This window comes from Onthophagus taurus, chromosome 5 (assembly GCF_036711975.1).
Source record: "Onthophagus taurus isolate NC chromosome 5, IU_Otau_3.0, whole genome shotgun sequence".
Lineage (NCBI taxonomy): Eukaryota > Metazoa > Arthropoda > Insecta > Coleoptera > Scarabaeidae > Onthophagus > Onthophagus taurus.
This window is the reverse complement of record NC_091970.1, coordinates 3162375-3182266: the sequence shown is the minus strand read 5'-3', so window position 1 is coordinate 3182266 and position 19892 is coordinate 3162375. Positions and strand designations below refer to the sequence as shown.

General features: G+C 31.3%; 1 protein-coding gene across 2 annotated transcripts in view; it reads left to right on the top strand.

The window, feature by feature from the left end:
* Positions 1–19892, top strand: part of LOC111426130 (roundabout homolog 1-like) — an 89659-nt gene that overhangs the window by 55633 nt on the left and 14134 nt on the right. The window contains exon 2 of one of the 2 annotated variants that reach the window (XM_023060505.2): positions 450–770. The exons of the other annotated variant lie outside the window; for it this stretch is intronic. Within the exon in view, the coding sequence (XP_022916273.1) occupies positions 450–770 (321 nt within the window). The remainder of the gene's footprint in view (positions 1–449; positions 771–19892) is intronic. 2 annotated transcript variants of the gene reach the window in all.

Here is a 19892-nt window from a genome sequence, read left to right as displayed (position 1 = left end):
GCACTCCAATTATTTCATAAAAACTTAAAAAAAAAATCTCTTGAAGAACGAAAAAGCTTAAAGTCGTTAACCAGATTCGTCGGCGCATCCACCAAAATTTTTCAACCCCTTTTTAAGGAAAGGAAAAAAAAACGCAAAGAAAAGAAGTCAGAACGTCTCGTTGCAATTCCACTTTAAGCGTTGCGAATCCCACCGTTCCCTTATAATCCCGAGGTTAAAGTTCGTGCCGCGTCACTTCGCAAGAACTCGAAATTAGTTTTCCGCGACACAAACGCGGAAAGCGACCGCCTTGAAAGGCAGGTTGAGAAGAAAGGGACAACAACAACACAACCAAAATAACAAAAACGAAAATAACACAAAGAAAATAACTAAAAGAAAATAACAAAAACGAAAATAACAGAAAAGGGATTGTAATCTCGAAGGATTTTTAACTTTTCCAATTGTTCTAGGATACCACCAACATGGACAACAACCACCAAGGATTACTGAACACCCGGTAGATACAACAGTGGCCAGACACGAACCGGCTACTTTGAATTGTCACGCAAATGGTGAACCAGAACCGACTATAACGTGGTACAAAGATGGGAATATTGTGAGGACAGCCCCGCAGGATGCAAGATCCCATCGGGTGCTGTTACCTGCTGGAAATCTGTTTTTCCTCAAGGTGGTTCAAAGTAGAAAAGACAGCGACGCCGGGGTGTATTGGTGTGAGGCGAACAATTCTCTCGGGAAGGTTCGAAGTAGAAATGCTACGTTGGTCGTCGCCGGTAAGTAAACAGATTTAAAAAATGGATCGGAAATTTCAATTAAAACTTCAAATACCTCGATTGTAACAATCCGGCTGTTATCGTATTGAAAAATTCCATGAAACCAATTTAATTAAATTAATAAAATAAAAGTTTTATAGTTAATATTTTAAAGCACAATCACGTCCAGCGAAACAATTTTGTTTTCGAAAACAAATTTATTTTTTATTGGAGAAAATAATTTTTTTCATTATTCTCACTTTTAAGAAACGTCAAATCAAATAGGTTATCTTTAAAATTTTGTATGAAATGGAAATTCTGGAAACTTGTAATTTGGTACAAATGAACCTCAACCTTCCTTTATAACCTTACAAAGTTTCATTTCTTGATTCTTAACCATTATGGAGAAAATAATTTTTTTCGTTAACCTTACTTTTGAGAAATGCCAAATTAAACAGGTGATTTGTAAAAATTTATATAAAATCAACTGTTTATTCTGGAAACTTGTAATGTGTTACAAATGAACCTCAAACCTTACTTTTTTAACCTCAGAAAGTTTCATTTATTAATTCCTAACCATTATGGAGAAAACAATTTTTTCGTTAACCTCACTTTTGATAAACGTCAAATGAATTAGATGATTTTTAAAAATTTATATAAAATCAACTGTTCATTCTGAATCTTGTAATTTGGTACAAATGCACCTCAAACCTTCATTTACAACCTCACAAAGTTTCATTTCTTAATTCCTAACCATTATGGAGAAAATAATTTTTTTCGTTAACCTTACTTTTGAGAAATGCCAAATTAAACAGGTGATTTGTAAAAATTTATATAAAATCAACTGTTCATTCTGGAAACTTGTAATGTGTTACAAATGAACCTCAAACCTTACTTTTTTAACCTCAGAAAGTTTCATTTATTAATTCCTAACCATTATCGAGAAAACAATTTCTTCGTTAACCTCACTTTTAATAAACGTCAAATGAATTAGATGATTTTTAAAAATTTATATAAAATCAACTGTTCACTCTGGAAACTTGTAATTTGGTACAAATGAACCTCAAACCTTCATTTACAACCTGACAAAGTTTCATTTCTTAATTCCTAACCATTATGGAGAAAATAATTTTTTTCGTTAACCTTACTTTTGAGAAATGCCAAATTAAACAGGTGATTTGTAAAAATTTATATAAAATCAACTGTTCATTCTGGAAACTTGTAATGTGTTACAAATGAACCTCAAACCTTACTGTTTTAACCTCAGAAAGTTTCATTTATTAATTCCTAACCATTATGGAGAAAACAATTTTTTCGTTAACCTCACTTTTGATAAACGTCAAATGAATTAGATGATTTTTAAAAATTTATATAAAATCAACTGTTCACTCTGAATCTTGTAATTTGGTACAAATGCACCTCAAACCTTCATTTACAACCTCACAAAGTTTCATTTCTTAATTCCTAACCATTATGGAGAAAATAATTTTTTTCGTTAACCTTACTTTTGAGAAATGCCAAATTAAACAGGTGATTTGTAAAAATTTATATAAAATCAACTGTTCATTCTGGAAACTTGTAATGTGTTACAAATGAACCTCAAACCTTACTTTTTTAACCTCAGAAAGTTTCATTTATTAATTCCTAACCATTATGGAGAAAACAATTTTTTCGTTAACCTCACTTTTGATAAACGTCAAATGAATTAGATGATTTTTAAAAATTTATATAAAATCAACTGTTCACTCTGGAAACTTGTAATTTGGTACAAATGAACCTCAAACCTTCATTTACAACCTCACAAAGTTTCATTTCTTAATTCCTAGCCATTATGGAGAAAATAATTTTTTTCGTTAACCTCACTTTTGATAAACGTCAAATGAATTAGATGATTTTTAAAAATTTATATAAAATATATTGTTCACTCTGGAAACTTGTAATTTGGTACAAATGAACCTCAAACCTTCATTTACAACCTCACAAAGTTTCATTTCTTAATTCCTAACCATTATGGAGAAAATAATTTTTTTCGTTAACCTTACTTTTGAGAAATGCCAAATTAAACAGGTGATTTGTAAAAATTTATATAAAATCAACTGTTCATACTGGAAACTTGTAATGTGTTACAAATGAACCTCAAACCTTACTTTTTAACTTCACAAAGTTTTATTTTTTCATTCCTAACCATTATGGAGAAAATAATTTTTTTCATTAACCTAACTTTTGATAAATGTCAAATGAATTAGATGATTTTTAAAAATTTATATAAAATCAGCTGTTCACTCTGGAAACGTGTAATTTGGTACAAATGAACCTCAAACCTTCCTTTACAACCTCACAAAGTTTCATTTCTTAATTCCTAACCATCATGAGAAAACCATTTTTTTAATTAACCTCACTTTTAACAAATGTCAAATGAGATAGGTGATTTAAAAAAAAATTATATACAATTAAATGGTAACTCTACAAGTTTATAATTTGGTACAACCTAACCTCAAACCTTCCTTTTTAACTTCACAAAGTTTCATTTCTTAAATCCTAACCGTTATGGAGAAAAAATTTTTTTTATTGACCCTAACTTTCAACAAACGTCAATCTCAAAGTAGCGTTTTTTTTTTGGCATTCATGCATATAGAAGATTAAGATCAGCAAAAAAAAGTTAAATTAAGGTAAAAATTTTAATTCACATCCCTTTCCACCCCATACAATAACCTAAAAAGTTAAAATTTGAACTTTAAAGTTGAATTAAAATTCAACAAACAAAAATTAAATTTAATTAAAGTAACCGTTTTATCTTCGAAGACAATCTTAATGGTAGATTCAAAAACGTACGACGTTTCTGCCCATTTTACATCTGGAAAGGGGACTAAACACCGTCTAATTGTATTCGAGCCGAAACGTGCCGGTGTAATTGGCGATTTTCCAACGGAATTTCCATGGAAAGGGTCTCGGCGCGTATGCCTCTCTTCATCCCGATAAGAGCAGTGGCGCACGTCTGGCGAGCACCAGTCAAAGGGCACCCCCAAAAACCCAACCACCCCCACACTGAATACGTACGTAGATTGCATCAACGGTTGTAAATTTCAATTGGGGAACCATAACCGGGAGACCGGCAAAGTTTTGCCCGTTTATGGTTTGCAAACACGGAATCAAATTAGAATAGTATGAAAATCAAATAAAGTAAATAAAGAATACTGCGCGGTATTTAATGATTAAGTTGGAGAGAGTTTAACTTGTTTATTATTTGGAAAGTAAATGTTAATCTTCCCAAAACAACCCGCGGACCTATCAGTGTTTGAATCCGGTAGGAATTTACATATTGTTTAGGGTAGTGTGCCCCCTTCGTTGTTTTCATTGCATTAATAGCCTGTTTGTGCAAGTTGTAACTTCGTCAAAGTTTCCAGAATAATTGTTTTTTTTTTTATTAATTCTATTTATAAATATAATTTAATCAACTTCCTTGATTATTCACACTTTATCCGAGAATTCCGAAGAGCTTCGACCTAATAAACTATTCACCACCCGCTAGATTATTAAACTGAGTCCGGCTATTGTCCGAAATTTCCATATTCAAAGCTTTGACGAGGTTCGCCATTGAGTGGTACGCCACTGATGTCCTAAACAAGGCCGCTTTATCGCCCCCTCCATTTTACCGCAACGCGGAATGTCGAATTTAATATGTCATCGCAACTGGAGTAATTATTAAACACCACGTATAAATTTGTAAATTTATACATTTTTAATTTATAAATTTTCGATATTCTCATCGCATGTCCAACGGTCGTAACTCATAACTGATTCGGAGAAAAGAAGTAAATAAACGAAAACGAACGTTTTTCATTTCCTCGTTCGATGAAGGGGGAAAAATATTTATGGAATAAATTGTAGAAAAGAAACGGGGATAATTTTTCATTTACTACTCACTCAATTAGCTGTCAATTGATGGGTTGAGAAAGAAAAAAAAAACACCCCACGATAACCAAGCCGCACGCCAATGGTGCCAACTACGTGTGTAATTGAGTTGCTCTCGCCCGATTTGGTTGCCTAATTGCCCGACGATTGGACCCCCAACGACTCCGGGGACTGTCTTTTACATCGTCCATGTCAAAAACACGATGGAAAAAATTTTTCCTTTAGGTTATGAAAAAAATTTGATGAAGTTTATAAATTATTTATCAATTAATAGCTTGTTGTTTGTTGAATGTAACTTTACATGGTTAATTTGTTAAATTAAGCGTTGTATATTGATGTTTAACTACCGAACTTCATTTAACCGTTATATTTACCTCGAAATATGTCCGTGTTAATTATGTACGCCATTCAAATTATAAAGTAGAAATTATCTAAACAAATACATGATATTAATTAATTGGTAATTAACTTTTAATATATATATAGATATATTGCTAGTGCAAAATATCTCTGATAAAAATAAAATGTTGGCATTGTTGTCATTTGGAAATAAGAACATCGTGGAAAAAAGCAACATATCATTTTCAGGCACAAATTATTGCCAGAAAAAATGTTGAGAAAGAAAATATTTTGAGGGAAAATAACATCTCGGGCGGAATAATTAATATCTGCGAGTGCAAAATGTTTTTGACGGAAATAGTCATACTCAGAAACAAAATGTCAAGGTAGAAGGAGATAATAGCTAAAAAGTGAAATATCGTGACCGGAAATAATGTTTTGATCGTTTGCGAAAGAGAAAATTAAAGGCAGAAGTAAAATATAATTGGCAGGAATAAAATATTATATATAAATGTAAAATATAGAATATGGCAAAAGAAACATGACTACTATTTGTGCAAAAAGTCAAGGAACCTCACTTTAGAGATCGATATCTTCGCAACCGCTCCATAAAAAAAATTGCAACAAAGTTTGTTGTAATCACTGAACATTTCTACGTAACTTATGTTAATCTGAAAATTTTCGGGTCCACGGCTTTCTTGTTACCGCGAGTTAAATGAAAAATGTACCCGATTTTTTACACAATTGGCAACTTTATCAACTTTGCGATTTTTTTTCTCGAAAACTATCGTACGAAAAAATTTTTATTTTGAACAGGTGGTAGTCTGATGTGTTCTCAATGAGTGGCATGTTTTATTTTTTCGATATTTCATACATTTTCGCGGAAAATCGCGGTTTAGTAAGACGCCGTTATGTCGAAAACGGTTGGGTGGATTTCTTCGCGGATTTGACCAAAATATGTCAAAAAATGTTGGTTGTCGGATTCCGTTATCAGTTTTTCAAAATTAAGGCTCTCTATTTTTTTAAGAGCGATATAATGGAATTACATATTAAAAAGAAACAGAAATAGGCTCTGCGGGGTGACGAGGGTTCCGGCCAATCGGAACAGATGGTGCATCCTAGACAGGACGTCGCGCCTTATTTCTTTATGTAGGCAAGATAAAGGCGCGACGTACTGTCTGGGACGCACCATCTGTTCCGATTGGACGGAACCTTCCTCTCCCCGCATAGCTAATTTCTGTTTCTCTTTAATTTGTAATTCCATTAAATCGCTCTTAAAAAATTAGGGAGCCTTATTTTTGAAAAACTGATAACGGAATCCGAAAATCCGTATTATTTGATATATTTTGGTAAAAACCGCGTTGAAATTCGCCAGGTCGTTTTCGAAATAACCATATCCTACTAAACCGCGATTTTCCGCGAAACTATATGGAATATCGGAAAAATAAAATATGCCCCACATTAAGAACACATCGGTTTACCACCAGTTCAAATTTGAAATTTTTTCGTCAAATAGTTTTGAAGAGAAAAAATCGCAAAGTAGACAAAGTTTTTTCACTTAACTCGCGATAAAAGTAAAACCGCGGACCCGAAAATTTCCAAATTAACATGTGATACGCAGAAATGTTCACTGATTACAATAAACTTTACAGCAATTTTTTCCATCGAGCGGTTACGAAGATATCGATTTCTAATGTGAGGGGCCTTGACTTTTTGCACGGATAGTAGAAACAAGGCGTAATGCTGCTCATTATGCCGAATCCAACCGAACCTAAGTAATATGGCAGATGAAAATCATCGCATACATTAAGCATGTTTGTTGAAGAAAGTATCTAAGATAGAAGTAAAACATCATAAGCAAAAGCAAAATGTTATATAAAAATCGATGTCTTGAACAGAAGCAAAATATCATACTTTGAAACTAAGTATTATGACCGGAACCAATATCATGAAACAAAATGTGATGGCAGAACTAAGGCATTACGATATTTTCAATTTTGGCCTTTAGGGGAAAAACAAAAGACGATAGTAGCGCTTTGAGGTTTTTGGTTTCTCGAAAAACGAGATCATGACATGTAGCCTACTTTTTTCTAACACTTATAGTTTCCCAGATAGCCTAATCGGACATCGAATTTGAACCAAAATATCATGGCAGAAGATAATCATGATATTAGTATTTTGTTTCGGCCATCTTGTATTTTGCAAAAAAAAAGATAATTTCGATGTTATTATACCTAGAAAGGTCGTGTCAAAAATATTATTTTTTGTATTAAAGTCCCTAGATTATCAAAGTACCACGGTTCATGAAGCCTGTATATTCGAAACATTCGAGCCAAAATGGCGGTTTGACAGCTTGTCAGTGCATGTTATTACTTATTTCTAAAAATAATGCTTTTTAGTTGCAACAATAGCAGTAAGATGGACTTTCGACTCTTCAGAGTAACACGAGAAAATAGAAGAAAGGAAATTTGGCGTAATTTTATCAACAGAACGGCGTAGTTTTAAATTTCCCGCTTGACTTTCGAGCCAAAATGGCGGCTAGATAAAAAATTGTTTTTATGAAAGTTGTTACTGGCTCGATTCTAAATAAGATTTATTCGAAAAATTTGTTGATCCAATTTGTAAAATGAAATTTCACTTTACATACTATTCACAGAGAAATCTAAATTAGCTTTTTAGCAATTTTGTACGGATATGTAACGATGATGACATGAAATTGAGAATTTCTTTAGAGACACTCAATTAGGTTGATTATTGTGGGTTATATTCTGTTGCGTTAAGTTATTACGGCAAGTCGAGCTTACTAAGTGGGTTGTTTGCGAGCGATTCCCTCGTTCAGAAGCAGCACGTGTGTCTTTGAGCATAATCGAGTTACTCGCCCCGACGCTGCGGAATTAATTGTGAATTATTCAGGGATCGATTTTGGGAAATTCGTCCCCGTACTTGGCACTTCCAACATCCCACAAAACGGGAGCCACGAGGTGGGACGAAATAACGTCGGCGCTATAATTTATTTAAAATTGCATTAGATTCGCCCGGTAATTGGTAATCGTCCCTCAATCTCAACTATATTGCACCATCATAAATAACCCTAAGGGAATGGATTTTTTTATTTATAGTTTTTTAATTGACTTTTTTTAGTTTTTCACTTTTTCCTGGTTTATTTTTGGGGAGTTTTTTTTATATAGGGGACAAAGGAAATGAAAATAGGTGATTGATTCTCAATTTCCGATTGTCGCGGGGCGTCCAGTTGGATTTTACACCCTGAATTGGAGGGTGGTTCGAGTACTGGGGGGCATTAATTTTTATTTGGAATATATCCCTTCTATCCTAATGGGTATTGGGTGCGAATTCGGGCCGGAAATCATCCCCGGGTATAATTGCTAATAGTCTCTATACGGTCGACTACAACGGTAACTTCCAATTTAAAATGACGCTTAATAGTTTTTATTGGAGTTAAAAGGAGAACATCGCTGATTCGGAATATTTTTCTCGTTCAACATCAAATGGGTTTTTGTTTTAAATAGCGAACATAAACAACGAAACCGACGGTTGTGAATCACATTCGAAAACGCACTCACACCATATTTATGCTCGCCGATTAAACCGTAAAACGATCGTAAATCAACGTGCGGCCAATATTAGTCACTCTCCGAATGGATGTTTTAATCGTGTATTATTTATTTATCGCGAAAGGGGAGTTGTAGTTTTCCAGCTTTGTGAAAGTCATCGAGATTTACAATTTTAGTAGTTTTAGTGGCGTCTCGACGACGACGCCAAAGCCGTAAGACTTCTAGTTGTCGGAGTCGCTGTTTGTAAAGTTCGGTTTGCCGAGGGCTGCTTTATGCAAATTTCACTTCTGGGATCTTAAACCATATTCCGGGTTTTGCATAAATACCGATAAGGATGCGACTTCCCTCGAATCGCCGCCACTTTACGATGGGCGTATGTCGCACATTTTATGAGACCCTTGAGAATAGGACGTGTATTAAAATAACTTTCAACGTTTTGAATCAACTTGCATGTAATTTTCTGCATTAATTTATATCAACCAAGAAAAAGGAAACGAATTTCAAGATTTTTCTGGGTTAATATCGTTTGTCAAGTTTTTTCTTGTCTCCCAAACGTTGGGTTTGATTTATTTCGGATAAGGCAAGGGTCAAAAGCTTCCACTTATGGCCCGGACCCATCGCGAAATCACGGAACTTTTTCGACGTCGCTTTTTTCTCGGCGTTTTATAAATCGCCCCGGAGAGTTTTCCGGGCGACACATTTTCTTCCACAAAAACGAGAAATAATTCCCGAACACTCTTTCAATTTTAAACTGAAAATCGCTGCTGCACCAACCCGAAACCTCGTGATATATTTCCAAATAACTGAGGACCGTATATCAGGGTAACTTTAATAATAATTCCGGGACGATATTCGAAATTTATGTCTTCGCGACCCTCAATAATAAGAGACGATGTCTCACGATGTCTTGAGAAGAGGGTGAATTTAATAATATGAGTGGTTTTCGAGGTTAAAAAATTCTTTACGAACTTTCAAACATGAAAACATAACAAAGACCAGGTATTTATTAAAATAATCGATTATAAATTGTATTTTAAACAAATTTTATCTGAAACAATTTTTGATAAAATTGAATATTCATCGTACTATTCACAGGGAAATCTTAAATTCTATAATTTCGATTGTTCGAAAAAAATGTTTTAATGAAAGTTGTTACGGACTCGATTCTAAATAAAATTTATTCGACAAATTTTTTGATTCGAACAATAATTATTAAGATAACCTCAAAAATTATTTATATATACGCACATACAGGGTGTGTCAAATGTCTGGAGTACAGCCAATAACACCGCCATTTGTGGTTTTAAAGAGAAATGTTTGAAATAAAACATTCTTTATTAATTGTGCCGCATTTTTTAACTATACTTGCTTGTTTACATTGTTCTTTGTTTCGTTGCTATGGCAACCAACATTGTTTTTTTTTAAATGAGATGCATAGGTTAATTTCAATTTAAAAAAAAAATGTTTTAATGAAAGTTGTTACTGACTGATTCTAAATAAGATTTATTCGAAAAATTTTTTGATTCAAACAATAATTATTAAGATAACCTCAAAAATCTTTATATATATGTATATATATCAGTATACAGCGCCATCTAGTTAACATATCAAATTTTTTTATTAAAATAATCGATTATAAATTGTATTTTAAACAAATTTTGTCTGAAACAATTTTTGATAAAATTGAATTTCATCGTACTATTCACAGGGAAATTATAGATTCGCTATAATTTCTATTTTTCGAAAAAAATGTTTTAATGAAAGTTGTTACGGACTCGATTCTAAATAAAATTTATTCGAAAAAATTTTGGATTCGAACAATAATTATTAAGATAACCTCAAAAATTATTTATATATACGCATATACAGGGTGTGTCAAATGTCTGGAGTACGGCCAATAACTCCGTCATTTGTGGTTTTAAAGAGAAATGTTTGAAATAAAAAATTCTTTATTAATTGTGCCGCATTTTTTGACTATACTTGCTTGTTTACATTGTTCTTTGTTTCGTTGCTATGGCAACCAACATTGTTTCTTTTAAATGGGATGCATAGGTTAATTTCAATTTTTCAAAAAAAATGTTTTAATGAAAGTTGTTACTGACTCGATTCTAAATAAGATTTATTCGAAAAAATTTTTGATTCAAACAATAATTATTAAGATAACCTCAAAAATCTGTATATATATGTATATATATCAGTATACAGCGCCATCTAGTTAACATATCAAATTTTTTTATTAAAATAATCGATTATAAATTGTACTTTAAACAAATTTTGTCTGAAACAATTTTTGATAAAATTGAATTTCATCGTACTATTCACAGGGAAATTATAGATTCGCTATAATTTCTATTTTTCGAAAAAAATGTTTTAATGAAAGTTGTTACTGACTCGATTCTAAATAAGATTTATTCGAAAATTCTTTTGATTCGAACAATAATTATTAAGATAACCTCAAAAATCATTATATATATGTATATATATCAGTATACAGCGCCATCTAGTAAACATATCAATTTTTTTTGTTAAAACAATCGATTATAAATTGTATTTTAAACAAATTTTATATGAAACAATTTTTGATAAAGTTGAATTTTCATGTACTATTCACAGGGAAATTATAGATTCTATGTATAATTTCAATTATTCGAAAAAACTATTTTAATGAAAGTTGTTACTAACTCGTTTGTAAATATGATTTATTCGAAAAATTTTTTGATTCGAACAATAATTATTAAGATAACCTCAAAAAATTTTATACAGGGTGTCACACAAAAAACGCCCCAACCTGTAACTCTTATTTACATTCCGATTTTCATGACCCAGGTATCAAATGAAATGGTTTTATAAATACTATGATTAGCATTTGTTTTTCAAATTGTTGCATATATTGTTTTTCTGAATCCATTGATGTATAATACATCCATTTTAAATGTAATTTTAGCAGAGAAAAGAACATCCTGTATATACAGGTTTTTTCAAGTTAAAAAATTTAAAACAAATTTATATTCTTGTCCGGTAAGCGTTAGAGCATGAAATCGTAACACAGACCACTTTTCCAGCCAATTGAACACCACAAAGATCCGAAAATGTTTCTCCGGAAAAATTAAGTAATCAAACAAAAGCTCGTTTCCGGCCTATTTTCTTTTCCCATTCGAGGGGATCTTCTTTACATAAAGAGGTCCCTGGAGTGAACGCAAAATGCGCTCCACGTTCGTCTCCTAATGACGTCTGACGGGAAAGCAGGCGTGAAATGAAGGAAAAGCGAACCGTTTTTCCTCCGCCCAGAAATGACGACATCCGAGTTGCGACACCTGGCGGATGAACCGAGAAATTGGTACTTTGCATAACGGTTATCGATAAAAAATTCATGGCTTTTTTTGAATGTTTATAAAACAAAGTTTATCAAATAAATTTATTTGTATTTTCATGATTAATAAATCATGTCGCACTGAAACGCAGCCCCTCAACATCCTATGTTGAATTTTTAATACCCAACCGTTTTCCAACATCATATTAAAGTTTCAGGGAAAAGATAGGTCAGGTAACCCCCCGTTTCCTGTTGAATAATAACTGGAGGGTTAATTCCCCAAAACCTAGGGATTATAAAAGGCGAATTTCCTTGTTTTACCGGCTACGACGACATCTGTGCCACATTTACAAAGATATTTATATTCCCAGAAACATTATTAATTTATTTCCTTATTACATCCTGTTTGCATTATTTTTCTAAGTGGGTGAAAGTGTGGGTGAGCTCGTTAAACGTAGCCAAGAAACGCGTAACCTACTTAGAAGAAGGTGCAAATGTTTGCCATCCGGAGGGGCGGTCGGCTTGGCCTTTCGCAGCGCCTGTGTCAACAGCAAAGCGCAAATACGGGGTGAAATGACGTCTGGTCCTCGAGGCCGTCGTCCTAGAAACTTTAGAAACGTTATAAGAGCCATAAGACCTCGGGAACGTCTTAAATATTTATACTACATCTCTCGCCCGTTACATAGAAGTTGTTTTTAATTTCCTCTTTCGACCTTTTAATAGTAATAAGGTTTAATGTGCTGGTCCCTTAATAGAATTTTCTTTCGGAAATTCGTTTAAATTCTTTTATTGTGTGTTTCCCCTAAAGTTTTAAAACAACTTTTTTTATTGTCTCAAACAATTTCGTTCTTTCTTTTCTTTTTAACTAGAAAACAATATAAGTTTTTTGAGGTTATCTTAATAATTATTGTTTGAATCAAAAAATTTTTCGAATAAATCTTATTTAGAATCGAGTCAGTAATAATTTTCATTAAAACATTTTTTTCAAATAATTGAAATTATACATAGAATCTATAATTTCCCTGTGAAAAGTACGATGAATGATTGTTTCAGATAAAATTTGTTTAAAATACAATTTATAATCGATTATTTTAATAAAAAAAATTTATATGTTTACTAGATGGCGCTGTATACTGATATACAGGGTGATTCATAAGTAATGGGCCAAATTGTAAATGTACGTTCAGGAGGCCAAAATAATAATATTTTCATTAACAATAATGGGTCTTAGTCTGCTCCTTACTGAGATACAGGATGTTAAAGCGAAAAAAATAAAATAGATTTTTGTTAATAGATCAGCTACTTTTCTACATAATGACTCATAGTTGACTTATAGTTTTTGTAAGGGTAAACAATAATGTGTGAGAGGATTTGAGTTAACTCGTAGATGTCGCCACATGCGCCATATGAATTAGATGAAATCAGCTACAAATTTTTTATCGCTCATTATTTTACAACATACTTGTTTAATTTGGATAGCCCCATCATTTCTGTAGAAAAAAGCTATACTTCTTTGATCTTGAAAATATTAACGATTTTCGAGATATTTGAATTTTACTAATTCACTACACTACATTTCACGGTGGTCGACGTAGCATTAATCTGTTAAGACACAAGCAAGGCATGGAATGTTGACATTTACCTAACCGTAATTGATAATTGATAACAATATTAAACTGAAACCATAAAAAAATTACGTAATAAAACAATTTATTGTACGCCAGTTAATAAAACGAAATACAACATTAGAACAGACTTGAACTAAGACCACTTACGACAACTGTTATCAAAACCTACATGTTAATGTTGTGCGAAGTTAAATTAAATTTAAGCTTAATTATGAGCTACTGCAAAAGGTTTTCAACATGACCACCACCAGCATTTATACACGCATTTAACCGTTTGGTTAAGGATTGTCTGACTTTAAAAAATGTAGCAGGATTATTTCGTATTGAATTGGCTGCATCTTGAATTCTATTCCATAACTCGTCTCGTGTATTTATAGTAGGTTCAGCATAGACCATTGATTTCATGTAACCCCACACATAAAAATCAAGTGGATTAAAATCGGGACTGCGAGGTGGCCACTGAAATTCACTACCACGTCCAATCCAACGGTGAGGGAATGTTTCATTCAGATGTTCGCGCACAGCACGTGAAAAATGTGGAGGAGCACCGTCTTGCATGAACCACATATTTCTTCTTAGTTGTAATGGAAGATCTCCCAAGAGGTCGACTAAGTCATTATTTAAAAAAATTAAATATGACTCTCCATTTAAATTAGGAGGTAATTCAACTGGGCCCAGTAATGTATTGCCTATTACACCGCACCACACATTTATTTTAAACTCGTGCTGGAAATGTCTATCTTTTTTTAAACGAGGGTTTTCGGTTTCCCAGGCATGACTATTTCGCCAATTAAAAACTCCGCGTCTGGTAAAGGTTGCTTCATCCGTGAAAAGAATGTTATTTAGGAATGTTGGATTATTATTCAATTTTCCTTTTAGCCACTGACAAAATTGAACTCTGATTCGATAATCTGTTGGAAGTAAATTTTGCACAGGTATAAAATGATAGGGATATAAATTTTCCTTGTGTAAAATTCTAGTCACGGATGGTTGGCTTATTCCAGTTGCTGCAGACAATCGACGAGTGCTTATTTCAGAATTTTGCGCAATTCTTACCAAAATTTCATCTTCTTGCTGCGGAGTGATAATCTTAGGACGTCCTGTATGATATTTTGGACGAAATGAACCTGTTTCACCCAATCGATTATAAATATTTTGAAATATCTTCCGGTTTGGCTGCCTTCTGTAAGGGTACATTTCACGATATTTTCTGGATGCTGCTTGCCCAGAAAAACGTTCTTGTGCGTAAACGCATAACATGTCTCTCATTTCTTCGTTTGAAAAGTGATTATGTCTCGGCATTTTGATTTATGTTAGGACAAGAATGAATCAGTTTACTTAACAATAAAATGTTTTAAACTATTCATTAAACGTAAAAGCTCATTGACGTTTCATAATTCATATGGCGCATGTGGCGACATCTACGAGTTAACTCAAATCCTCTCACACATTATTGTTTACCCTTACAAAAACTATAAGTCAACTATGAGTCATTATGTAGAAAAGTAGCTGATCTATTAACAAAAATCTATTTTATTTTTTTCGCTTTAACATCCTGTATCTCAGTAAGGAGCAGACTAAGACCCATTATTGTTAATGAAAATATTATTATTTTGGCCTCCTGAACGTACATTTACAATTTGGCCCATTACTTATGAATCACCCTGTATACATATATATATAACATTTTTTGAGGTTATCTTAATAATTATAGTTTGAATCAAAAATTTTTTCGAATAAATCTTATTTAGAATCGAGTCAGTAATAATTTTCATTAAAACATTTTTTTCGAAAAATTGAAATTATACATAGAAATAGTACAATGAAAATTCAATTTTATCAAAAATTGTTTCAGATAAAATTTGTTTAAAATACAATTTATAATCGATTATTTTAATAAAAAATTTTTATATGTTTACTAGATGGCGCTGTATACTGATATATATACATATATATATATAACATTTTTTGAGGTTATCTTAATAATTATAGTTTGAATCAACAAATTTTTCGAATAAATCTTATTTAGAATCGAGTCAGTAATAATTTTCATTAAAACATTTTTTCCGAATAATTGAAATTATACATAGAATCTATAATTTTCCTGTGAATAGTACGATGAATTTTCAATTTGATCAAAAATTGTTTCAGATAAAATTTGTTTAAAATACAATTTATAATCGATTATTTTAATAAAAAAATTTTATATGTTTACTAGGTGGCGCTGTATACTGATATATACAGGGTGTTTCGGGGAATAAATGTAACCACATGTACTAGAGTGAAAATGATGACGAGTAATGTAAAGAAAATTAGTAAAAGTCCTCAAATTGCAAAGATACAGGCCATTAAAGTTAGTAAATTTTAACACATTTTTCTAAATATTTTAAACACTATTTATGGTAAAGCGTTGAAATTTGGTACAGTGTAAACTAATATCACGTAAAATCATTAGGCAATTTTTGAGTTGGATCAGTACACGGGAACAATGCTATACAGGTTGTTCCTAAAGTTTGTTTGCTCAGAACTTTTTTATTCCATCATAACTCTACATTTATTTTTGCAGTTTCTAATAGTAAATTTAGTTTAGAAACTTTTATCACTCTTAGAGAATATTGATAAAAACCACCGTTTTCGTATTAAATGCAAAAATGTTAGGCTCCGAATTCAATAACACTAAAAAAAAATAAATAAATAATCTGAATTGGCAATGACAAGTGAAAATCGAATTGAGCTGTCATAACTATTATGTATGCAACATGTCTAAGTGTGGATTTAGCTAAATCACATTTTTAATTTGTTTTAGTTGGTTTAATAAAAGAATCCAAAAACAATAAATTAAAAATCAACAAAAAATAAACAAAAAAACGACAACACTAACAGGAATAATAAAAAAAGTACATAAAATAACAGGACAAGTAATAAGAAATACTAAAGGAAATGTTCAAAAGTTTAGATTTCTTTTTTTTAGTGCTATTATTGAAATCGGATCCCAACATTTTTGCATTTAACACGAAAACGGTAATTTTTATCAATAATATCTAAGAGTAATAAAAGTTACTAAACAAAATTTACTATTAGAAACTGCAAAAATAAATGTAGGGTTATGATAGAATAAAAAAGTTCTGAGCAAACAAACTTTAGGAACAGCCTGTACAGCATTGTTCCCGCGGACCGATCCGAATCATAAATTGCCTAACGATTTTACATTACATTGAATTATACTGTACCAAATTTCAGCGTTCTACTGTAAATAGTGTTTAAGATATTTGGAAAAATGTGTTAAAATTTCCTAAGTTTGATGGCCTGTATCTTTGAAATTTGAAGACTTTTACTAATTCTTTTTTACATGAATCGTCGTCATTTTCACTCTAGTGTATGTGGTTAAATTTGTTCCCCGAGTCACCGAAACACCCTGTATACATATATATATAACATTTTTTGAGGTTATCTTAATAATTATTGTTTGAATTAAAAAATTTTTCGAATAAATCTTATTTAGAATCGAGTCAGTCACAATTTTCATTAAAACATTTTTTTCGAAAAATTGAAATTATAGAGAATCTATAATTTCCCTGTGAATAGTACGATGAAAATTCAATTTTATCAAAAATTGTTTCAGATAGAATTTGTTTAAAACACAATTTATAATCGATTATTTTAATAAAAAATTTTGATATGGTTACTAGATGGCGCTGTGTACCGATATCTATACATATATATAACATGTTTTTGAGGTTATTTTAATAATTATCGTTTGAATCAAAAAAATTTTCGAATAAATCTTATTTAGAATCGAGTCAGTAACAATTTTCATTAAAACATTTTTTTCGAAAAATTGAAATTATAGAATCTATAATTTCCCTGTGAATAGTACGATGAAAATTCAATTTTATCAAAAATTGTTTCAGACAGAATTTGTTTAAAATACAATTTATAATCGATTATTTTAATAAAAAATTTTGATATGGTTACTAGATGGCGCTGTATACCGATATCTATACATATATATAACATATTTTTGAGGTTATTTTAATAATTATCGTTTGAATTAAAAAATTTTTCGAATAAATCTTATTTAGAATCGAGTCAGTCACAATTTTCATTAAAACATTTTTTTCGAAAAATTGAAATTATAGAGAATCTATAATTTCCCTGTGAATAGTACGATGAAAATTCAATTTTATCAAAAATTGTTTCAGATAGAATTTGTTTAAAATACAATTTATAATCGATTATTTTAATAAAAAAATTTTATATGTTTACTAGATGGCGCTGTATACTGATATATATACATATATATATAACATATTTTTGAGGTTATTTTAATAATTATCGTTTGAATTAAAAAATTTTTCGAATAAATCTTATTTAGAATCGAGTCAGTAACAATTTTCATTAAAACATTTTTTTCGAAAAATTGAAATTATAGAATCTATAATTTCCCTGTGAATAGTACGACGAAAATTCAATTTTATCAAAAATTGTTTCAGATAGAATTTGTTTAAAATACAATTTATCGATTATTTTAATAAAAAATTTTGATATGGTTACTAGATGGCGCTGTATACCGATATCTATACATATATATAACATTTTTTGAGGTTATTTTAATAATTATCGTTTGAATTAAAAAATTTTTCGAATAAATCTTATTTAGAATCGAGTCAGTTACAATTTTCATTAAAACATTTTTTTCGAAAAATTGAAATTATAGAGAATCTATAATTTCCCTGTGAATAGTACGAAGAAAATTCAATTTTATCAAAAATTGTTTCAGATGAAATTTGTTTAAAATACAATTTATAATCGATTATTTTAATAAAAAAATTTGATATGTTTACTAGATGGCGCTGTATACCAATATATATACATATATATAACATTTTTTTGATTTTATTTTAATAATTATCGTTTGAATTAAAAAATTTTTCGAATAAATCTTATTTAGAATCGAGTCAGTAACAATTTTAATTAAAACATTTTTTTCGAATAATTGAAATTATACATAGAATCTATAATTTCCCTGTGAATAGTACGATGAAAATTCAATTTTATCAAAAATTGTTTCAGATAAAACTTGTTTAAAATATGATTTATAATCGATTATTTTAATAAAAAAATTTAATATAGTTACTAGATGGCGCTGTACACTGATATAAAAATTCATTTTTTGAGATAATCTCATTAATTATTATTTGTATCAAAAAAATTGATTTAAAATTAAATCAGCAATCAATTTAGTTAATGAATTTCGTTTTTGTTTCGAATTTTCGATAATTACCTTAATATACCTAACAACAAATTTTTGAATTTAACATCACTCGTCGTTTATATATTTTTAATTGCACATAAAATCGGGATAAAATACAAAACAGAGAGAGGGTTAATCAACAAATTGGAATTTTTATACAAAGTGAAACGTGATTTGATTCGCGGTTTAATCGCGTTACGGCTAGTTTGTGTAAAGGCAACGGCCTGGTACAATGGCGAACGTTTGATGTGCGTAATGCGTTTACGAGGCACTTCGTTCGTATAATAGGTCGTCCACTCAACTCATTGTCCTAGGGATCAATCAAACGTCGGCTGCCATCTGTTGATAGGGACTAATACCTAGAGTATTCCGTTACAAATCACTCAGTTTAAGCTGATGAGATTATCTCGTTTTAACGATACGTAAAACTTTAGTCTCAATTAATTTTATTGTAGCACAATGAAATTTGAATTTTCCAGGGTACATTTTAATGAAATTTAGTACCCCTTTTTTGAGTTTTATATAAAATAGGACTGTCAACAACAGCAAAACGGGTACGTGACGGGACTGACATAAATAGCGTCCTTTTCGGGCGTAAAATAAATCGCAATAAATTCTGATTAAAACGAGTACGAATAACGCTTTATTTATTTTATTTATTTTTTTAATTAATTTTGTGGGGTTTATTTTTAATAAGATGCTCATGAACACAATGATTTGTTGCTGGAGCAATTTTTCTTTCATTTGGAACGAACGGCATAATCCCCGTTAAATTAGGTACTACATAAAGGTACTCTGACATTGTTAATATGCGAGGATTACGCTTTCGTCCGATCCCCGCACGCTGCTGGAATAACAAAAGGGCACGCAGCAATTAAAACCCCCGGTGTACAGTTTCGAAATTCGACTCTTTGTGAGTCAGCATGGACCCGGTCTGGGTTTTTCTTTAATTACCCCCCGCCCTTAATTTACCCCTTCAAAAAAAACACCCGACTGTTTACCGAACCCGGGAGGATCTCCATAATTGGCCCCTTTGTAAGCTATGAGTGCAAAAACGCGAAAAAATTAAGGTGGTTTTCTTACTGTTTGGGTTGTCCTTAGGTTTTCTGCGTTGGGGGAGGTTAATGA